Genomic DNA, 22,264 nt, shown 5'->3' on the forward strand with positions numbered 1-22,264 from the left:
TGTCTTCTAGAGTCACCAGAACTTACCTCATATTTTCCAAGGATCAGCTAACAAACAGAAAAATGTTTCTGTCGTGCCATTCCCTGCGTAGATTGAAACCTGAATACTTTGAGATAATTGGCAGGTTTAAAAAAGAACAAATCTGGAACATCATATTTGCCTGTTTAAAAACTCGCTGACTTTTTGCTGGTTAGTTCTGTGCATCAGAAGCAGTGTGAACTGTGTGGCTCAAAGTATTTCAGAAAAGGCAAAGCTCAGGAAGTTAGCAAGAGTTAATATGTGACTACATATGTTGGTATGCTGGTGAATAATATAATCAAGATTGCTCAGTGGAAATAAAGACTTCATAAGGGAATTTCAGTGTCTGCATGCGGAGAACCACAGAAAGGCCAAAAGGGAGTGCTGAAAATGCCAAAGACGACACGTTCCTGTTCAAAAAGCTAGGTCAAAGAGCAGAAGCTGCTAAAAGCAGATTTTCAAGAGTTGTAGCATTGTAATTTCTGTGTGGATATTTTCCTTTCCCTCAGGATTGAGCAAGCCAATACTGAGTTTAGGCATAGGCCGAAAACTGAGTCCTTTGTGCTGTTCCTCCAGCGAGTGCCTGTTGTCTGTATATGGTAATGACACTTTTTCCTAAAGCAATGGAGCAAGTGTGTAGCCTCTGAGATTGATGCCAAGCCACTGCTGCTCTCTAGACCACTGTAAGATGCTTGTCTGATGAATGACTATCAAGATGTGTAAAAGGATAATGGAAGTCATTGTGAAATCTTGTAGTATGCAGAGGAATCTTGACTGTGTTTATAGAGAGGTCTGAAGTGCTTTACTACTGTGCAGTATTATCATTGAAATGCTAAATAATTTCTGATTCTGTGTCATGCATCCCTTGTATGTGTCTACAGAGTGGTGGCTAGAACCACCTAAAATACGAAAAGGCTGTAAATAGTTTTGAGTTCTTTTGACACAGGTTATTAGAGGGCTTTCAAGGAATACCGAGGGATTAGGAACCTGTCAGCTTCTTTGAAAACATTACGTCAAAGGTTCTGGTGAGCTGTGCATTTGTCAGAACGTAGGTCTGTGATCAGAGAGCACTGCTTTAGTTACAGAGTGACTGCTAATGTGGGATTTGTTGTGTCTGCTTTCTTTCCTGAGAGGTTTCTCGGGCACTGGAATGAGCTGCCTGGGAAGTAGTGGAGTCACCATCCCTGCAGGTGTTTCAAAGACCTGTAGATGTGGGGCTTAGGGACATAGTTTAGAGGTGAACTTGGCATTGTTAGGATAACGGTTGGACTCAATTATCTTAATGCTCTTTTCCAACCAAAATGATTCTGTGATTCTATGAAAAAAAAAGTTAACTCACACCTGCAGTTTATGTTATGAAAACCTCTTCTGCACTTTGCAGTTTGTTTAAAATACCTCATGGAGCGGTTAATCTTGTACAGACACCCTTTATAAAATGAGTTTGGGTAAATACATTACCAACTGGTGATATTACAAAACACACATTTCCAAATCTTTTGTTTCTTTCTTTGGATATTTTTTTTTGGTTCTTTAAATGGGCTCCTACTTGATTAGTGAGGAGAAGGAATTCGGCCTTGCTATGGATCTCTTTTTTTTTTTTTTTAACAAAAGCAGGAACCTTGGATGTAAATTGAATTCAAGAGTATTAATGTAATTTTTACTTCAAATTCTTCGTTAGTGTAATAATGAGAGAGAAACAGCTGGGGAATAGGATGTTTGTATTTGAAAAATGCACCTGGGGAGGGCGAGTTTTGAAGCCTGATACAATGTCGGGTATTTGCAAAGGATCTTTTGAATATGGAAAATAAGCTCAGAACCATTGATATGTTTTGTTTCAATACGGATTTACACTCGATTTTAATTGCAGTAGCAGTCAAAACAGATGGCAGTTTGAGAGTGTTCTACCAGGATCTGCATTTCCTTTTATTCCGGTACAGGCAACCCGCCCTGAGCAGCGGCAGCCCCAGCTGAGAGGCCAACGAGCCAGTTCCGTGGTTAAACTGCGCCACCTCGTGGCCTGGCTGAGAATGGTTTTCCTTTTATCTTGTTTTAAACTTCGCTGACCTGAGACAGTGAAAGAAAATAAAAGGACTTAAAAAAACCCCAAAAATTATGCTCAAGATTTCAGTACCCCCTCCCCCACATTTGTTATATACCACTGGTTAGTTGCCACCTGCAAATACAAACATGCTTTTCATGGACTTTTTGGGGCGTGGGGTTGCAATGTTGCTCTTGAAGCAGGTTGATTTTTAGTCACCAAAAACTACATCGTTTTCTTAAAAGAAACAAAAAAAGGACCCTTTTCTGTATCAGATTTTGTTAAGATGTCTTGGTTTGGACATTGAAAATCAGTAGCTGTAGGCAACTGCCTTTTTTAAAAACGTTTAGCTTTGTTTTCTTTTTACTCTGAGAACAAAGGAAAGAAGAGAACTCATTGTTTTCCTCCGCTGGACAGTATGCACTTTTAGGTTTGACAGTGTGTACTTCTGTTTATAATAGAAATATTAAATAACAAAGTTTTCTGCTAGAACCTTCTGCTTCCATCCAACATGCACAGATCTTCTCATGTATTTCAGAGTACCATCTATTCACAACTCATTCTGCTAGTAGGGGTGTGTGTGTGTGTCTACATGCATGTCTGATAAGAAAAATATTTTCCCCTGATTGCTAGAGTTATAGGAATTTCAGAGCATAAAGATAGATCAAGAAGTGACAGGACAACGGGAAATGGCCTCAAGTTGTGCCAGGGGAGGTTTAGATTGGATATTAGGAAAAAAATCTTCACAGAAAGGGTTGTCAGGCATTGGAACAGGCTGCCCAGGGAAGTGGTGGAGTCACCATCCCTGGAGGGGTTTAAAAGGTGTTTAGATGAGGTTCTTAGGGACATGGTTTAGTGCCAGAATTAGGTTATGGTTGGACTCGGTGATCCTGAGGTTGTATTCCTACTGAAATGATTCTGTAATTAAAACAATTAACTCATTCACTGGGAGTTTCCAGGTATCCTCTTGTCAGTGCTGTCCCAGTGTAGCCATTTCCCAAGGGGCTGCAACCATACTAGTTCAAACCATAAAAGATCAGATATAATTTTCACTGAAATGTGTTGCAGACTGCAAGAAAACCTCATCTCATGGAAATACAAGCAATCTGATTATAATTATGTTTGTAAAGATGATTCACTGAGCCAGGCTTCTAAAGTTTTGTATTTAAGGGTCCTTATAATAGAAGAGCTCATTATACAGTATAAAATTCTTCTTTGACATAGTCAACCATTTTCTTTCTAATGGAGAAAGCAGTAGTGACAAGCACTTCAAAGTCTATATTTATGATTGAAGCATGTCTTTATTGGCCCTGTTGCTGGTGATTTTGTTCCACTAATGTTTTAGTAGCTTCTTCCATATTTAATTTTGATGCTGGCACAAGATAAAGTGAATGCAGTTTAGGAATCAAAAATGAATGATCAAAATGGGAACAATGGGATGGCCTCCAGCCTATTCTGCAAATACTAGCTAGGGATACCATTGACACCAAGGGACTTCTTTTTTTCTTCCTCTGTATTTTTGGCAGTGTAACTATGTTGAGAGTTCAGCAACAGGATGAGCTGCCTAAACCATTTATGCTGTCAGGAGGCTGTAAAAATTCAGCCTTATGCTGGAGTTTCTTAAGCATGTGTATTGTATGTACAATAATCTGAGCTATCTGTATTTTAGAAGTAAATTCTTGATATTCTATTTTGTGTGCATAGCCAAATAGTTTTTCAGGAACAGTATTCTCTAGTATGTAATGATAAGAAGCCTGAGTATCTAAAAGAGCCTGTGGGAGAAATTATTGCAGTTTACTTGTATGTTGAATTCATGACTAGTTTTACCCAGTGCTTCTAATCTGAAGGTAGGAACAGGTCTTGGGGGATGTTGTTTGAGGATCTTTCTGTAGAAACCCAGATTTATCACAAACGAGGCAGCTGTTTGCTAGTTATGATGATTTTAACAAATACCTTTGCAGAGTGTTGGCATTTCTGATTTTCTTTCTAGGGTCCTCGTGGTCCTCAAGGGATTGATGGTGAACCTGGTATCCCTGGCCAGCCTGGTGACCCTGGTCCTCCAGGGCATCCAACCCACCCAGGACCAGATGGACTAAGCAGGGTAGGTTTTACACTTGCTTTAGTAGAAAATGGAGTGAGTGTTGGGCTAGATCCATGTAACACAGAGAGTAACTTCTCTTTGCTTCAGTGAACACGGAATACTCTGGCCACAGTTCATCTCTCCCAGTCATGAGGGAGAGCAGCTAGTGGCAGTGCAAGTTCTGCCAAAAACTGGGGCAATTTGAATGTGAGAAACCTCAGAAAGGACACACCTTTTGCAATGGATTTTAGCATCTGGAAAAGCCAAGGTGCCCAAATCTAAACCCCTCAGTAGAGTTCTGTTACTTCCACATGACTTAAACCCAAGGGGTCTGGGCAATAGCACAGAGAAATTGGTGTACCAAATCAGAACATTAAAAAGGAAAAAAAAAAAATCCAAGATGAATTTTAAATAACAGAATAACTAATGAGAGAAATTAAAATGTGGTTAAGTATACTTTTTGCTGGAATTGTTTAGACCAACACTGAGAAGATTAAGTAAGGAATTGTTTGTGAAAAGCAGTGCTAACCAGCTATAGATACAGACAAGGTTTTCTTACACCTTTTCTTTCCTTTTTTTTCCTTTTCTTTCCCCTCTCCAAATTCTATGGAACACTAAATATGATAGATAAAAAAATACATATTTGAATTTTTCAAGTATATTCAGTTACACATTTGTTGCTGTTTGGAAGATATGTTGGTTTGATTTCTCACTCCATTGTTCCTGCAACATTACTGAAAACAGTAGTTACACTGACAATAAGCTGAAATATTTCTGGTAGGCCAACAGCTTGCAAGTTTAGGCAGCAATCCTTGACTTAACCACCTTTCCAAGTAGTCCCAAATCTAGCAAATACAGCCCAAGTAAATATCTTCAGCACAGAGGAACCCCTTAGAATCACAGAAGCACCAGGGTGGGTGTTAGACCATCATCCTTCATAGATTTTGACAGAATATATGAAATAATAGGTGTGGCCAGAAATCTAAGACATTTTTGGTTTTGTCAGGGTTTAACCCAAGCTAGCAATACAACCATGTAGCCGCTCATTCCCTTCCTAGTGCCCACCTCCCAGTAGGAGAGAGAATTGAAAGGGAAAGGAGAAACTTGGACTGGGATAAATACAGTTTAATAAAATAACAAAATACTAACACACTACTAGTAAATATACATATACATAAATATATATATAAGAAATAGAATATAAAATGAAAGATACTCAAAGCAATTCCTCATGAACTCCGTTCACACTAAGCAACCAGTCCCAGGAAGTAGCACCTTCTCCCAACAGCTGATCCCAAAGAGAGAAAAAAGAGGAAAAGGCAGAAAAGCTTAGAGGCCTCTGCAAAATGGCAAATGACCAAACTAAATGTCTTGAACCAAACTCCCCTGGTGCTGAAAAAAGAGCGAAGAAAAAAAATGCGCAAGAGAGAAAATGCCTGAGAGCAAGCAAGAGCGCCTGAGAGAGAGAGATCAGAAGATCCCGACTCTCCTTAAATGTGAAGCATGATGCTAATGGGATGGAATACTCTCATTGATCAGTCTGGCTGTCAGTCAAGCTCTGCTCCACCCATGCCCCCTTCCTTGGTGCCTCACACCTGTGGGTAGAGTGCTCAGAGTGTGCTTGGCTCTCAGACCAGAGCAATTAAAAATATTGACTCTGTGCTGGGATGTTATCTCTTGTTCTCAAACTAAGTCCAAATAATGAGCATGCTAGCTATGAAAAAGAAAGATTTCTAACTGCACGAAGAAAATTAACTCATTTTCAGTCAAACCAGCACAGGTTTGTATTCCTTAGATTATCTTAGAAGACTTGAATGCACATTTATGCTGTTGCTCCTTCTCAACCACTGTAAGCTCTGGCCTGCCACGAGTGAGGATATGTCTCTGAATGAAGCAAAATAAAACTGTTGATTTCATTTATGTGCTTGCAGAAGAAGGAGGGCACTGAAGGTTCTCCCTGCTCTCATTTGTCTCTATGATTTGGCATGAACAGCTTTGGCCTTCAATTTCGCTGGATAAGGGCAAGACTCTTAAAAAATTCTAATTTACAATCATAAAATCAGCTACATTTCCATTTACTTTAAAATACTTCTGAACATGAAGCACAATAAGTGAAAACACAACAGAGTCTTAGAAGATGTGAAAGAATATTGCAGGTGAAGTTAAGGTGTGATTTAAATTTGAAGGTGGTAAAAGAAATCTAATTAATTTCGCAGGAGGCTTTCCTATTTTTAGGTTGTTTTTCCATTTGTTTGATAAGAAATCAAGATAGAGACAGAACAGTAAGCAACAAAATGATGCATTTGGCTGGTCTTTAAAGCCTTAAACCTCCTCAAATTTACAGGGAACACAACTTGTAATGATTAAACCAATAATTTAGTTCTTAGCTATGCAAAGCCAATGTAAATGATGAAGATGCAGTTGCATGGATGTTTGCCTTATGAACCATCAAAATGACTGACAGCTAAAAATCACCCATCTTATTTTTTCAGCCATTTGCAGCTCAGATGGCCGGACTGGATGAGAAATCTGGACTTGGTAGTCACATGGGACTGATGCCTGGTGCAGTGGTAAGACCAAACTAGGCAGAAGTGGAGTTCGTATGCAAAACCACAAATGGGAATTAATCCTCTTCAACTTGCTATGCCTCTCTAGAACCTGGAAGTACAGTATATTTTAGTGCCGTTTGGCACAGTACCTGGAAAAAGATGAAAAAATATTGTTAAAATGCAAGCATTTCCCCCCCTACCTCTAGCCTTCTTGTTGTCTTCCTTCCCTCCTTCTGAAATACAGCAGCTACTGACAGTAAAGTACAAGAAAAAAAACAGCTCCTGGAGTCACTGCAGAGTAACTGAAAAGTGTCAGGTATAATGCAAAGCAGAATAAACAAATAAGTAACTTTGAAGGCTTCTTTTAACATTGTGACTCCAAAGACAGTTATTTTTGGTAGTAATTTTAAAAATTATATGTGAAAGCAGCTGCTAATTAAAAGCTGTTCTTTATTACTTTAAGACAGACATCCTGTTTCTCCAGTGGGTCCAGCTTTATCATTGGCATCTATCACTGTTTAGATATGCTCTTTACTTTTGGTGCATGGGGGATTTAATGGTAACGCTGAAATTTTTAACCATCTGTGGAAACTGTTTGACCCCCCTAAGCTGACTCTGCTAGAACTCCTGGGGTGGTTATTTTTTAATATTGTCTCTTTTCACTACATGTATTGTCACGTTGTGCTATCTTGAAGATACTGTTACCCTCTTTGCTGTTATTTTTAATATTTATTCTTAAGGAAACCATCCTTTAGTGATTGTACTGTCCATGAGTTTGTCCAACTGAATCTTATCCCTCCAGGTCCCCACCAGTAACCATCAAACTCACTTTCAATAGAATTTGAAAGATTCCAAAGATAATCTGCTATTTTACCTTGGGATTAACTTTTGCAGTGATTTCTTAGAAGAACTTGGCTTTTTCATGAGTGTCTCTCTTCAGTGAATTTGCTGTCTGCAGATGCAATGATATGTTTTACCAGTCTGGCCTACTTTATTGTCCTCCATCTTTTTGCTTAATCCTTTCACTCAATTCATCTCGAGACATTGTATCTCTTTTGTTGTTCTCAAATATGATTTGTCTTAATATCTCTTTTGAAGCATTTTTCAATGTCTATGTCTAAGGCCTTACACAGTCTACTGAAGTCAGTTGGCACTCACTTTATTTGGATTGATTCATCATGTTCTCTGATATCTTTTTACTTTCCTTGTAAGCTGCCTAACAGACAGTCATTCAGCTGAACCATTGTGTTTTGTTTTTAATGTTGATTAGAATTTTTAAGTGGCCTATTACTCACTCTTCTACACTTGCCTCATTAAAAAATTAGTAAACATTAATGAATTGTGTGTAAAAGACACAAATCTTGAGCCTCTGTCAAAATGCACATTATTGTCTGCTATAGATATTTTTGTATTGCTAATAAGCAAGAGAAATACTTTCAGAGAAGATAGTGCTTACTTCATAGTATAAGTTACAATTAAGCACGAGTTTTTTCTTAAAATCCCATGAAACTTTTTAAGGGGAAATCTGAATTTTGTGTAACAAACCACAACCATTTGGAAGCTGTTTTGGTGGTTTGTATGATTCATGAAAATATGTACTTCCATTGCTGCTTCTTGCTGCTCACAGCTGAGAACAGCAGCGTGAATTTATTTTGCCATTGATTCCATTATGAGATGAATCTGAGTAATGAGATTCCCTTCAAGGGAAGACTATTCGCCCCAACACTATTCTGTTATTACATTTTTTTCAGTGGATCTATGCAGGCAGCCCGGTTATTCTGACTGATTCCAGGGGCTGCAAGGTTCCAGCAGGCAAGCAAGCCCGTATTTTCAGCCGCTAATGAATTTACAGTTCTGTGGCTTTTTGAGTTTGGAAATTTCTGTTCTGTGTACTTTTGTATTTCATAACATCAGTCTCCTGAGTAAAAGAGCATATAGATGTTGTCATGGAGGTCACTATCAAGCTGTGTTGCTGTCTTTGTAGGATGAATGTTACATAGGAAAGGGTACTTTCCAGTGTGTAACAAATTATGTTTTTGATAGGGTCCAGTGGGTCCAAGAGGTCCTCAAGGTCTCCAAGGAAAACAAGTGAGTAATTTCACCTGGCAGATTTCAAATAATTGGCCAGAGCTGAAGGGAAAGCACACAGTAACTGGTGTGTGTGAGCATCTCTGAGGCAATGTCTATCTTCAGTGATGCACAGATGAACACATCTTCGTCTAGAGGTGAAGTTGAACATGCTGCTCTCAAGAGCCCTGCTCCAGATGTACTTTGTACAGAGAAATTAACTCAAAAAGAGCAGTTCATTAGACCTTTAACAAGGTTTTAACCCAACACACATTTTTTTAAAGAGGGAACAGAAATGAAAATGGTGACAGTTCTGGTTTCAGTATTGGCATGGTGTTAAGTTTCCAGTGGGATTTGTGTAGGGCACAGGATTTATCTACATCATGAAGGATTTTAGTATGCAACTTTCACTCATTTTGCAATCTGAGCTGGTTCTGCATTAGAATCCAGACTGTCCCACGGGCTGTGATTTTCCTGATCGTAGATTTTAATTTATATCCTTATATTTTTACTTTTGGGAATTTGTAATTGTATTCATCTTTGATTAATTTTAGGGTGGTGCTGGCCCCACAGGCCCACCTGGTGAACCTGGGGATCCAGGACCTATGGTAAGACTAATAAATACAAACATTTCTATAATAAAATTTCAAACAATATATTATACTTCTTTACTTTAGAAGCATTTTTTTTTGGTGTTGTTTCGGCCAAAGCTATTAAGTAACTTCAGTCAAGAGTTGTGCTGTTCAAAGCGTGTTGTCCCAAATCAGTGAACTTGAATTGGTTTTGAATGTGCATAGTAATGATTACAGTATCAATCATTATGACTTTTCCATTACAGACCTGAGGATAGTTAAGCACTGGTAAAACTGCACCTGGTAGTGTAACTTACAGAAAGGAGGATAAGACCTTTATCATTTGGAGGCGATAAAATGACTCAAAAGCAAAAGTAAGAGCCAGAGATTTGGAACAACAGCAACTGTGATTTTTTTTTCCTCCTAAAGAATGTATCTTAGGGGCAGGATGGTTAGAAAGAGCACTGCAAAATAAAGAAAGTGTGCTTAGACATAAAATCATGCTTTTTCTACATCTATTATTGTAAAACCAGTCTTTGAAATGGAACAAATATATATTTTAGTGATGGCTAAAGTGACTTCTCAACAAATATATTTATTTCTTAGGGTCCAGTTGGTTCTCGTGGACCAGAGGGACCTCCAGGCAAACCTGGTGAAGATGTAAGTTTGTTATTCTTTTGTATTTTATTTTATTTTTAATAAAACAAATATTGACATCTTTGAGACCGTGACTAACTTGTGGTTTTTGTAACTCTTTTGTATTTTTTCTTTATAATCATAGTCCTCATTAAGTGCAGTGTCATAACAATCTTAGCAACCCTTTTCAAGACCATTTTTTCTTTTCCTTATATGTCACCATCATACCTAAGGTTTAAGCACTGGCTCTTTATTATTTATTGGCTCAACCAGCTCTTCAACTGAGGTGTCTTTCTTGAAATCAAACATAGTAATATACCACCGTTAGGAGGGGACAATTGAAGGCATCTCCTCTCTTTGGGATTGCATGATGAGTTAAAAGAACTGTAATGATAACATACACCAGGATATGGACAATAAAATTTAGTATTTTAGTTTTTTTTTTTAAACTTCTTAATAATTTGTTATATTCATAACTGATTTTATGACCCTATCCATGTATGTACACATATATTTAAGATATATGTATTATACATGTTGTGTAAGTATGTATGTACTTTATAACAACAGCCTGAGAATTTACTGGTAGGTGTATATTATTTGTTTGCAAAGCACACTAAATCCATCTGCATTGTGATTTATAACTTGGAAATTAGTTGAAAACTGCAGATGCTGGATATTTTAGTATTAAAAAAAAAAATTACCAGATCTTATGTAACAGCCGCTTTCCCATTAAACTGTACAAAGAATTATAAGAATCTTTGTAAATGGTTAACTCAATGCAGTTAAAACAAATCTTGAAACTCTTCTAAGAACTTCCTCCATTTCCGATGCATGTATGGGTCTCTCTAATTGTATGTGTGATGCACTTTACATTCTCTTTGTCCAGAAACAATTTTTGTGAAGCCTTTAATATTCCTGCAGCCCAGAGTCCTGCATGTATTTGAACCGATTGATGCATATAAAGGCATGTTTGGTTGTGACTCTGGAGAACTTCAGTTAATCTTCAAAATACGGTTATTTGGTTCTACCTTTTTTTTCTGTTTTCACACCAAAGGTAGTCACTGACCTAGGATGAAGTTATGCATATTTGAAAAGATTTGAACAGAAGGTGAAATAACAAGCTACAATGCAGGCAGATTTAGATTTCTGTTCCCATAGAAAATTAAAGTGATCCGACTGTCCGCATGAGGATGACAAAACGTTGCCTCATTAATACACAGGAAAACTACATTGCAGCGCCATCATGTAATGCTGAGATGAACTTTGGACCAGTCTTCAGTTCCTGCAATTCTTTGTTAAAAAATTTTAAAGTTAGTGTCTCTAATGCACATTGCTAGTCACGTGTGCAGATGATTTGTATCACTGAAATTGTTACAGTAAAGCGAAGATATATAATACAGATGTGAATGTCCTCGTTAGTTTGAATAGAAACTTATTATATATATATATATATAAAAATTTTCACATTTGCTATTTTCATGTATTCCTTTTTTTCTTTCCTTAGGGTGAACCTGGTAGACCAGGACAATCCGGTGAGCCTGGATTTCCAGGATCTCCAGTAAGAGCACAATTATTTACATTTTAACAAAATGATTGTACCTATGTTGTCACTATCTCTTTTAATAATGAGTGCAAAGCTCTGCCATTCACTTCACTTACTCTAATGATCCAGATCAGTGTGATAGCTCAGAAGTAGAGGTGATTCAAAAGTTAATCCTGAGAATCATTTCACAGGTGCACGTCTCAACTGTATCATAGATGAAATATCCATAAAACAGATGACAGTTGTACTTCATTTCCTGATATTTCACATGGTCATTTGCAATCATGTGCAGGAAGAGCTCAGAGGCTATAAATGAATGTCAGGTTGGTGTGACACTGTTTCTAACAGTCAATCTCAGATCAGGTGAAGAGGAGATTGTATCATAGATGTATATAATTTATTTTTATATATAATTTCAACATGCAAATGTAATTAAAGGGTTTCAAAACAATACATACTTGTACTGCTGAGGATACTTGTCATGCTTTACTCTAGAAATGGAACAGGCATATCTGATGATAAAATGATATAATTTTGGCCCATATTAAGAGCTCTACCTTCATTAGTCAGGTTTCTGTACCTGGAAGGGAGCTGTAGAGTGGCTTAAAAGGGGATACATAAATCCCAGAACCACCTGATACACATAATCTCTTAAGCTGCCTCCTTTTTAAGTGTCCAGTTCTTGCCTTGCAATTTTGTTAGCAATGGGAAATGTGATCTCTTGGAGAGATAAATGAATTTTTAACAAGAAAGTGTTGTTTTGTAAGATTTCCTCTGAAGTTTTGTGGATGAAATACAGTGTTTTGTAAGCTGCTTGACACATATGTAGCCTCTGAAGTCTTGTTCTGTTCAGATCAAGCTGTTTTGCTCAATGAAAGCATCTTTCTTATGAAGGAAAGAAGTACTGCAATTGCATACACAGAAAAAGATCTCATTAAGAATTTGCTGCAATTGCATAGCACTGTAGAGAACACCATTGAATACCCTGATAACTTACCAGAGAAGTGTGCCATGGCTGGATCAATGCCAAGGCCCTTAGACTGCTACAGAGAGACCTGATGGCTGTTCTCCCTTGCATGATTTTGCCTCCTTTCCATGTGGCTTGTCCCATGTGTGCACTTCATCATTTGATTGCCCTCATTGTATAAGGTGATATATACATTCAATCTAAACAAGCATAACTTGTACAATTTCAAATTTACATGCAAGACCTTGTATGACAACAGGGATCATTCTTCACTGAGAAACTCATACAGTAAAAATAATTTAAAGCATTCTAATATATTAATTTCAGAAATTTCATACCTTTATAAAGTAATTTTCTCATTAGGAGTCTGCAAACTCTGGAGTAATTTCCTACTGAACTTTATGATCAAACATTATCCATATAATTGACTATGGGAAGACAAAGACATTTTTTAAGTTGCTAATAAGGAAACAGCTTGTCTGTATGTGAAGTTCTCCTGTCTAATGTTGAGATCTCAGATGTTCCTTTTCGCTTCTCTGAATATCAACATTGCTTCATGATGCTTCATTCTCTATAAGATATCTTCATGATTTTTTGCTATGCCAAAAGGTATGAAATGTAATCTTTTTGAGAACGTTGCTTCGGAGGTACCATAAAGGAAGATAGGACTTGTTTAAGCAGTTTGCTGAATTGTTGTTATCTGGGAGTATGAAGGTGTTAATGGGATTTCCATTCTAAATCAATGTGACTAATATTCTAACGTGAGGCACCTCGCTTCCTTCCATTACTTTGTCTTTTCTGAAAGAGAAATAGGGAAACTTGGTACAAAACTACACACAAGGCAACTTTGCTTTAATTATTAAGTGTGTTTTAGTAAAAGTTGTTTATAATTCTGCTTGACTGAAAGAATTCTGAAAGAATATGTACAGTTTGCAGTTTGGCCTCTGTTTCAGTTTTATTTTAAATCTTAGCTCTGAGGTTTGATCGCTATTTAATTAAGGTTTCTTCATATTAATCTTCCAAGCTTGATCTACAACTAGTCATTACTTCTATTTGAGGTTTGATCATACATTGATGTAAACAATAAAACCTTTAATATCAGTGAAAATGTACATAATGTTGAGACCATCCAACTTCACAGCATGTTATGCTGTATTCTCTGTGACCTACTTAAATACTGTGGCTCACTATATTACGTCACCGAAGTGAAGGAGTGTTAGGAGTATTTGTATTAATGCTGCTGTCCTCTTCCCTGTTAGCAGCATTATCATGAGGTTTGTCTGCAGAAATAAGGATTTTATTTGTTTTTTCTTTTTCCTGTGTAGGGGCCTCGAGGCTTTCCTGGTGCTCCTGGTCTCCCAGGTCTCAAGGGTCACAGGGTAAGAAACAGGATTTTCCCTCTTCTTATAGATGATGTTTCCAGGCAGTTTCAGTATAAAGATACTCAGCTTCTTTTGTGTTAGTGGTGAATTTTACTACACTTTTAGTCCTGCCAATTGCAGCAGAATCACTGGCATTTGAGAGGAAGAGGGCCTTGTAAAAAATCAATGCTGTTCCCCTTTAAGCTGACCTCTGTGTTATATTCTCTAGTGCTGTCTTCACTCTATTTTCAAATGATCTGGGAATCTGGAAAGAGCTTGCGTGAGCCCTGCCAAGCTTCAGGAGGCACAAACCTGACAGTTCTCTCACTTTGTTGGCAAGTCTTGCACTAGGGTGGGGAACTTGAGAGGTGGATATGTTTGCAACATGGACTCATTACAAATTACCAAGTTTTCTGGCCAGAATTTTACTCTGGGGAGGAATAACTAGGTTTCCCATGGCTCAGAGCCTCGTCCTTGTTGTTTTAGGGCTTTAAAAAATGTTCTTGTTTTAAAAAAGGAAACCAAATCCAAGGAAATGTACCTTGTACAAATGGTTTCCATTTAGGAAATGTTGAAAAACTTTATTCCATCTCTTTTTTTCTTATTTTTTCCTTTCTTGGTCTTGCCACCTCAGATCCATTCTTAACTCTTTAGTATCGAGGTATTTTAACAGTAAGAATAGGAGTGCTCTGTGTCTGTACATATATAATTTCTCCATATTTTTATAACTCTTACAGGGATTGAAAGGACTTGACGGTCCAAAAGGTGAAATTGGAGCAGCTGGAGCAAAGGTATTTTCATGGACCAAGGAACTAAATGCTTAAGCATGTTTTCTATAATGCCAAAATAGTGAAAGATGGGCAATCTTTCATACCCAGATTTGTACCTACTCCTGTCAGCGCTACTTGCATGATGAGGAGATGGTGCATGGAATTGTCCATTTTCAGAGCGTGTTTGATCCATATAAAGTGCTGTACAGTGACATGTCTGGGCTTTGCACAAGAAGAGAGTTCAGTAGTGCCGGTCACAGTTTCAGCTGGGGCTCGGCTTTAGGCCTATAAGGTACCACTAGGTGAATTGACTGTGTTCTGTCTGTGACACCTGTTTAATACTGAAAACAACAAAGTCTGTTAACAAAGACAAGTGCACATCTTACGATTTTCCACTTGGCCAGTTTGTTGTTCTTGTTGGCTTTATATGACCAAGCTGAGAGAAGGAAAACATTTTTCTAAGATTTTTTAATAAAATAAAGCAAAGCATAGCTAAAATCAGACTCTCCTCTTTTGGATTACATTACTTGATTGGCTTAAAAGAAACAGGTGTTGAAGAGGAGAGGGAATATATTTTATCAAACTGACTATTTTTCATCTAACAACTTTATTCTCTTAGAATTGTTGACCTTCGCTGATACTGCGGCACCATTATAAATTCAGCTCAAAACTGTGGTAACAGAGGATTGCCAACTGGAGCCAGTCTTTTCAAAATGGGTTAAAAGATGTTGTAAAAGAGCAGAGAACACCTTTTTACAGGCTTTTCAACGTTGATCAGTGCTGATGCTGAAACATTTTTGGCCTAGCGTAGGCAGTAATCACAAGTGGGACTGAACTATTCCTCTAGATTAAAAACATAGTCAATTAAGTGAAGCTTCCAAGATCTAAATTTAAATGTGAAATCAGTAGTTAAAGAGAGTTCGTTTAAGAAAATATTTCTTTCCTGAGATTGCCTACTACTTTCTGTGGAGGCTGGAATGAAAGGAGATGGTAGAAAAAGCGCAATTGACAGTGTGGACTGTCAGCTAGAACAGGTAGGAGCTAAATCTGTTCCACTAAGAATATGTAAATATGGCATTTCCCATGGGCATGGGAAGCAGGGCCCTTGATGCACACAGGTGACTGCACAAATGTGCTTTTTAGGTCTAACATGAGCACGGAGGACAGGAAGGAAACATATAATTCCATTTTCCTCAATCCCGTTTCCTCTAATGTTTTGATTTCATTTCAATTTCTAGGGAGAATCTGGACCAACAGGCGCCATGGGTCCAACAGGTCCTCTGGTGAGTGTCATGTGCATTGAGTATTAACGAAGAGGCTTTAAGATTGTAAATGCTATTTCCAAGAGGAATTTTAAGGTTTTGAGATCTGTACTTGATGTCATGAAGCTGAACTTTCTCGTAATTAAGGCTTTGTTTTCCATTACACTAAATTTGGTCCACTCTAAGCGTTTATTCTTTGCAATTCACAACCATAGCTAATAATGATAAATCAGAAGGCTCAACAGAGACATGAATGTAGGTTTTGTGATTGTTTACCTACTCATGTAAGTGTAGGGTGACTAATTTTCTTTTACACGTTAATGCTTCGTGTGGAGTGATTTCAATATGAGAACAACTGATTTAGGTTTCTCTGAGTTAGAAATGGAATTATTTAGGTCAGAAATGAACTAGCTAAGAAAACCACGGACAGAAGATTTTGGAGGTTGTGGCAAGGATAAGAATGATATGGAAGAGAAACACAGAAACTTTTTCTCAGAGAAATTTTCATTTAGATGTGGTTTTGGAGAGCTGAATACTTGTGAGTAGTGTAACATGCCAAAAATCGACTCTCAGCAGTGCTTCTGGAAGTAAAGCACCTTTCTGATATCATATAATGACATCTGTATGCGAAGCACTATCTTGTGTCATGCAGAATATAATATCCCTGAAGTAGAACCTAGTTTGTGAATGAGATGTAGTAAATGAGATTGCATTATTGACCCTTGTGTATATATGGAGAATGTATTCTAATGTGTTTAAAACTTGAAATACTGTTGGAACAGGAAAAGAGAAATTACGGTCTATTAAATTTCCACTGGGCAAGCCTGCAAGGCTGCAAGGATCTGTGGAAGCTGCTACTTCTTTCCTCATCTAGGACAAGATAAACTACACGTACAGGAGGAAACAAAATAACTTGGTTCTGTGGCTGTTGTTTCCATCGTCTGTCCTTATCACGCTTGTAGTCTCAGCGAAGCTGATCATGTTCTTGTGAAAAGCAAATAAAGGAAACTGAGCAGAAAATTGCTGAAGAGCAATTGCTGAAGTGCAAAACTTATTTGAAGCAAAGGAAAAGTCAAGTAAATTAAAAAAAAAAAAAAAGTAAAAAGCAAAGAAGAAGAAGAAGGAAGGAGTGGCATGTGTTCTTTCCACTGTGGGGGGAAAAAAAATCCAGTGAACTATGTTTTCCCCTTTTTATTATTCCGCCATGATGAGCTCCTAAGTGATGCACTTTTTGTTCTCTTTTCAAGGGACCTAGAGGAATGCCAGGAGAAAGAGGTCGAATAGGACCACAGGGTGCCCCTGTAAGTTGTTTTTTCCTTCTCTTTGTAATTCTTCTCTTGTTTTACTTAAATTTAAATCCCTGAGCCTGAAAGTGTCTATTCATGTGACTGGGAGTCACTTCAGTGGCAAGTTCTCAGCCCTAACTTTCTTAAGCTACAGCAGTAGTTTTGTGGGGTAAGACCTGTGCTATAAATTTTGAAAGTCAAAAGCAGTTTTAAAAGGAGAATGCAATCTGTATGTTAATTTCTCATACCAGAGCTGCCCACAAGGCCAAATAGGCCAATAAGGCCATAACACTTTTTTTTTTTTTTTCTGTGATGCAAAACTGCCTTCCTTGTGAAATTTCTCAAGAGGCTATTTTCACCAAAAATTACTGAACTAGAAATAACATATATTGATTTTGTCTGTAAAAAAGTTTAAAATGAAAGTTCAGACTTCCAATTTAATTTAAGTCTCATATTTAATTCCAGGTAATAAAGCTGTCATCTTAACAAGTATTTTGCTTTTCAGCAAAAAGAGGGATGAGATGAGATCATATTTGAGTTGAAATTTCTTTCTGTTGCTTTATGTCTGGTGTCAAGTGTTGTTTTTTTCTGGCATTTATCCCCATGACTTTTATTTCCTCCATTTATGTTATGTGCTCCATACAATTACACTGTCAAAATATTGACCTCTCTGAAAACGGAGAAATCCATTAACTTCAAGAGGAGCATGATTTCTTACAGAAGTTTTCCATGCCAGTGTTTGGAGGACTCTGCAATCCAGCATTTCTTTGATCCCTTTAGTATGTGTGGCTGTTATCACAAATGCTAACAATAACTACAGTTAAAAAAAAATAGTTAGGGTTCTTATGAATATTCTGTCTTGTCTGTTTTCATATCTAGGGTGGACGTGGCCAGCATGGTATGCCTGGGAAGCCAGGGCCAATGGTAAGTGTCTTTCTTAATCACTTGGGTTTTTTTCACCTCATATTTCCCACTTCCTTTTGACACTACCAAAAGAAGTGCAAAAAATTGTTGGCAGTTGCTGGTAGCAGTTAAGTGCACCTGGAACTATCTGTAGGTGATTCCTAGTTCTACTCAATTTAGCTTTAGTGCTGTCCTCTGAGAAATTGTACTCTGTAGTTCGCTTCATCTGAAGGTTTTAATTTGCAGAGGAGTGGCATCTTCCCTGGAGAGGTGATGCTTTGCTGCTTTTATGAAATGGGATCCCTATGGTAGGGAAATAAGTGTCTTAAAGATATACACTGTAATATAAAACAGTTTATAATTGCATATTATCTTGCTTCACATACAAAACTGACAAATGAGATTAAGCCATTCCCAGCAAGAAGAAATGCCACTTGCTGATAGCAGAAATTGCTGCCTACATTTGATCCATTACAAAATGTGTAAAAGAGAGCCTTTTAATTATGGACAGTCATGCACTGGAGCGTGGAACCAGAAGCCTGTGTGTGAATGTCTGCCAAATGGAGAAAGCCTGGGACGTGTGACTGTACAAGCTTCCACAAGATTGCAACAGGGCTGCAGATAACTGTGGCACGTTAAACTGGATGTCAGTGTATCAAAGGGCGGTGGTTTCAATCCTACAATCCGATCTTGTGGTACATTTCTGAACTGCATTTAAGTTAATTCACATGAGTATTGGAAGGCCAGTGGGATTATTCACATACATATAGTTAATTATGTGTTGCTTTTGCAAATGAAAGCTTATGATGATCTTGTACTATTTGTTCAAGGCCAGCTTCCACTTTTAAAATGTGGTATTCTTTTTTGTTTGCTTTTTTTCGAAGCATTACTTCTAGGATGTGGTTGACAGTTTCTGCCCCTTGATGTAGCCAACCTGAACCGTAACCACTGAGTAACATTCAAGTTTAAAAGAAACAAACAACACCCCCCACATACAAAAAAACCCCAACCAAAACAAAACAACCAAACCAAAAACCACAAAACAAACAAACAAAACCCCTAACCAACCAACCAAACCCAACAAAAAAACACCCAAAAAACCCAACCAAACAAAAAAACCCCAAAACCAAACACAACACAATAAATGAACCCACCCCATAGCCACCGCACAAAAAAACCTCTTCAAAACCCCAAAACACACTTGCCTGCAATGAAAATGTCATTCTGTGCACACTCTTTATTTAACAGTGATATAAATCTTGAGCAAAATTCATTCACCTGTGTCATCTTAGTAAACGAGCTGTTTTATTAGGAACTTCATTAAGAAATAATTAACTGTAGTAGATGCTCCAAAAATTAGTGTCTAAAAGCTGCAAAATTCAATTATTTAGTATATCGTGAAAGAAGAGTAACTCATTAGAAGAAACTTTCAAACAATGACAAGATTTTTTTCAGTATTGAAAACAAATTATAGCGTTAAAAAAAGATGAATCCTGAGTTATGAAATTCTACATGAAGCTTGGAATTTTTCTTTGGCATAAAATATGAGCTCAGCTTCACTGGACACGATAATTGATTTGCCAACATTTTTGATAAAATCCCATGTAGTGTCACAAGGGAGATACTGGTACTTAATGCATATTTCTACTTGGAGGAGATGTTAATGAAATGTATTGTTATTGGGTTAGTGCAGTGATATACCAGAATTCTGGAACTCTCCCTGCAACAAGACAAAGATCTGGCAGACATGTATTTGTGACCCAATAGACTGGGACATAGGTTTTCGAAAGTATACTTAGTGAACTGTGACATCAGTTCTGTAGAAATCCAGTGCAAGGTCATGGCAGAAATATTGTCTGTAATTAATACTCAGTGGGACAGATTGTTCTTATTAAGTTTGTCAGCAGAGCTTTGCTACATAGAACATTTTTTCGCAGTATGCATCATATTTTACTAAAAGAAAGAATATAATGAAAAAATGAAGAGGGATCATCGGGGAACAGTGTTGTAGTGAATATTTATAACCACTGAGTGCCGCCATCCAGAGAGTTTATAATACAGTAGGAAGGTCTTCTGTTAAGTGTCTTGTTCAGCCCAAGATGCATTATGAAAATGGAATCAATTTATCCATTTACTCTACAGCCCTTAATTGGAAGTCTTTCTGTTTAGCAAAACAAGGTTAACGTCATAACATACAGGTGTATTCTAGTGTCTACACTTGAAGTTTGGGCTTTAGTGAGTTTGGACACTCTACTATGTAACACAGCCCCAGCTGTTTGCATCCCTGCCCAGGCTTCATGTCCTTGCAGCCACCTGAGCTGTGCCTGCACAGTGCACCAAGAATTTAGCTCTAGAACCAGAAATAGTGCAGCCACATCAATCCTATGCTCTCCTCAAGCTGTCAGCCCTTCTTCGGAAGAGCGGCATCAACCATCTCAAGCTCTAATGCTATTTGGGAAGAGTCACCGTGGTTTTGGGAGCTGCAGATGTCCCTCTGCACAGCATTGTGTTCCATGGTGTGGCGTAACCCAGCCTTTCCTCCACTTTCTGTTCCAGAAATACCTGCCTCTCTCTGAAAAAAGATCCAAGCAGTAAACTGTCTCTGCTGTACATCTTTGTCTATACGGCCTTGAAAATTTGATAGAAAACCTGTGTTTTAAAGCTCACAAATTAATTTGGCTGTGAATTTGGGAATCTCAGTGAAGCAGAAGAGTTGGAAGCAGGGCATGTAGCTGCATAACCTTTAATGATGCTTTCACTTGTTATGTTGCTTACCTGAAAAATCTCGTCTAACAACCCAGTTGTTTCAATGTAGACATGGCTTGTATATATATATTTTTTTTTTTTTTTCTAGATTACTATTTTAAATTTGAAAGAATTGAAACTCTCACTTCCTACATTCTGTAGGACAAACGCCTGGTCTTTTCATTATCATATCACAGTAGCATAGATACAAAAGCAGGGCATAATATTTTGTTAAAAACTAAGATTGAAAAACAACTGCTATTGCAATTTGCGCGTTAATAGCTGAATTAAGAATTGTAACTTTGCTGAAATCAGTAAATATATTATTAAAGTACTGCACCACAATTCCATAAAATGTGTGTATATTACTTATAAAATATTTTTATAGTTATTTTGAATTTTTATGAACACATGTTTTATGACTAAAATATACATTTAATCTCAGAAACATATTTACCCAGTAATTAGGTACTAATCTGTGTGATCTAAATTGCAGAATTACAGCTTTCTGTGTCTGTCTTTTATAGGGCCCACTTGGCATAACTGGTTCTCCAGGTTTTCCAGGTGCTCCTGGTGTAAAGGTAAAAAATAAAATAAAACCATCTTTTTGATATGTCTAACAACACAGAATTTAAAAATTTGTACCAGACTACACAGAGTTCAGACTGATGTGTATACAGGTCCCTAAGAGCTGCTGTGGAATCAGTCTTAGTTAAGACCTTGAGCCAGCCAACAGAAATCAGAAGCCAAATGGAGCAATCACAGTTCACCACAGCTGGGATACTGTCTTTGCTTTTGCTTTCCTTGAGCGAAGGGATGATTGTAAGGTGACTGTCATACTGTGCCTCAGGAATCTTCTCCAGCATATTCTAAGAATGACAAGATACATTATTACAAGTTACGTAGTCTAAGACAGAATGGAAGCAGTACCTTCTAGTGCTGAACCCCAGACTGGTAAGGAAAATGACTGCACCCCAGCAGAGATGTACTGCAGTTCATCACAGCAGAGTGAATGATGACTACCACCTTTTGTGGTTCTGTGTAACTGGGCTGAAATGCAAAACGTTCACTGACTGAAACACTGTCTTTATGGGAATTTCTTCTCTTGTTTTTCAAGAAAGCGTTCAATTTTATTTTTTTTTTCCCATAGTCTTGACAACATGTCTGCAGAGATAGAAAAGGCAACTCATACAGCTTCTTTACACTTCTTATACTTGCTATCCACCCACTTGCCCCTCTTTGTTCCTTTACATTCCTAAAACATGATAAGAAAAAATGATTCAAGCAGAAATTCTGATTTAGTCAGGTAGCCAAGTTCAGCAGATGTTTTGTGTTGTTGTGAAGCTGGCAACATTAATGAAACAGATTTTTAGAAACAAGTCTTAGTAAGAGTATTAACGTAATGTGTACAATTAAATGATAGACCTTTTAGTGCATGTCATAAAAATGTTTTGCTATGGCTAT

The 22,264-nt window shown here is 37.5% G+C and overlaps 1 protein-coding gene across 1 annotated transcript in view; it reads left to right on the forward strand.

Annotated features, from left to right (window-relative positions):
- COL5A2 (collagen type V alpha 2 chain) overlaps nt 1-22,264 on the forward strand; it is a gene marked incomplete at both ends in the record, with an annotated part of 107,356 nt that overhangs the window by 58,461 nt on the left and 26,631 nt on the right. The window contains 11 exons of the mRNA XM_080346948.1: nt 4,047-4,157; nt 6,629-6,706; nt 9,307-9,360; nt 9,931-9,984; nt 11,468-11,521; nt 13,799-13,852; nt 14,572-14,625; nt 15,843-15,887; nt 17,114-17,167; nt 18,032-18,076; nt 21,328-21,381. Of these exons, the coding sequence (XP_080203074.1) occupies nt 4,047-4,157; nt 6,629-6,706; nt 9,307-9,360; nt 9,931-9,984; nt 11,468-11,521; nt 13,799-13,852; nt 14,572-14,625; nt 15,843-15,887; nt 17,114-17,167; nt 18,032-18,076; nt 21,328-21,381 (657 nt within the window). The remainder of the gene's footprint in view (nt 1-4,046; nt 4,158-6,628; nt 6,707-9,306; nt 9,361-9,930; nt 9,985-11,467; nt 11,522-13,798; nt 13,853-14,571; nt 14,626-15,842; nt 15,888-17,113; nt 17,168-18,031; nt 18,077-21,327; nt 21,382-22,264) is intronic.

The sequence above is a fragment of the Nesoenas mayeri genome (genome assembly GCF_963082525.1).
Source record: "Nesoenas mayeri genome assembly, chromosome: 6".
Taxonomy (NCBI): Eukaryota; Metazoa; Chordata; class Aves; order Columbiformes; family Columbidae; genus Nesoenas; species Nesoenas mayeri.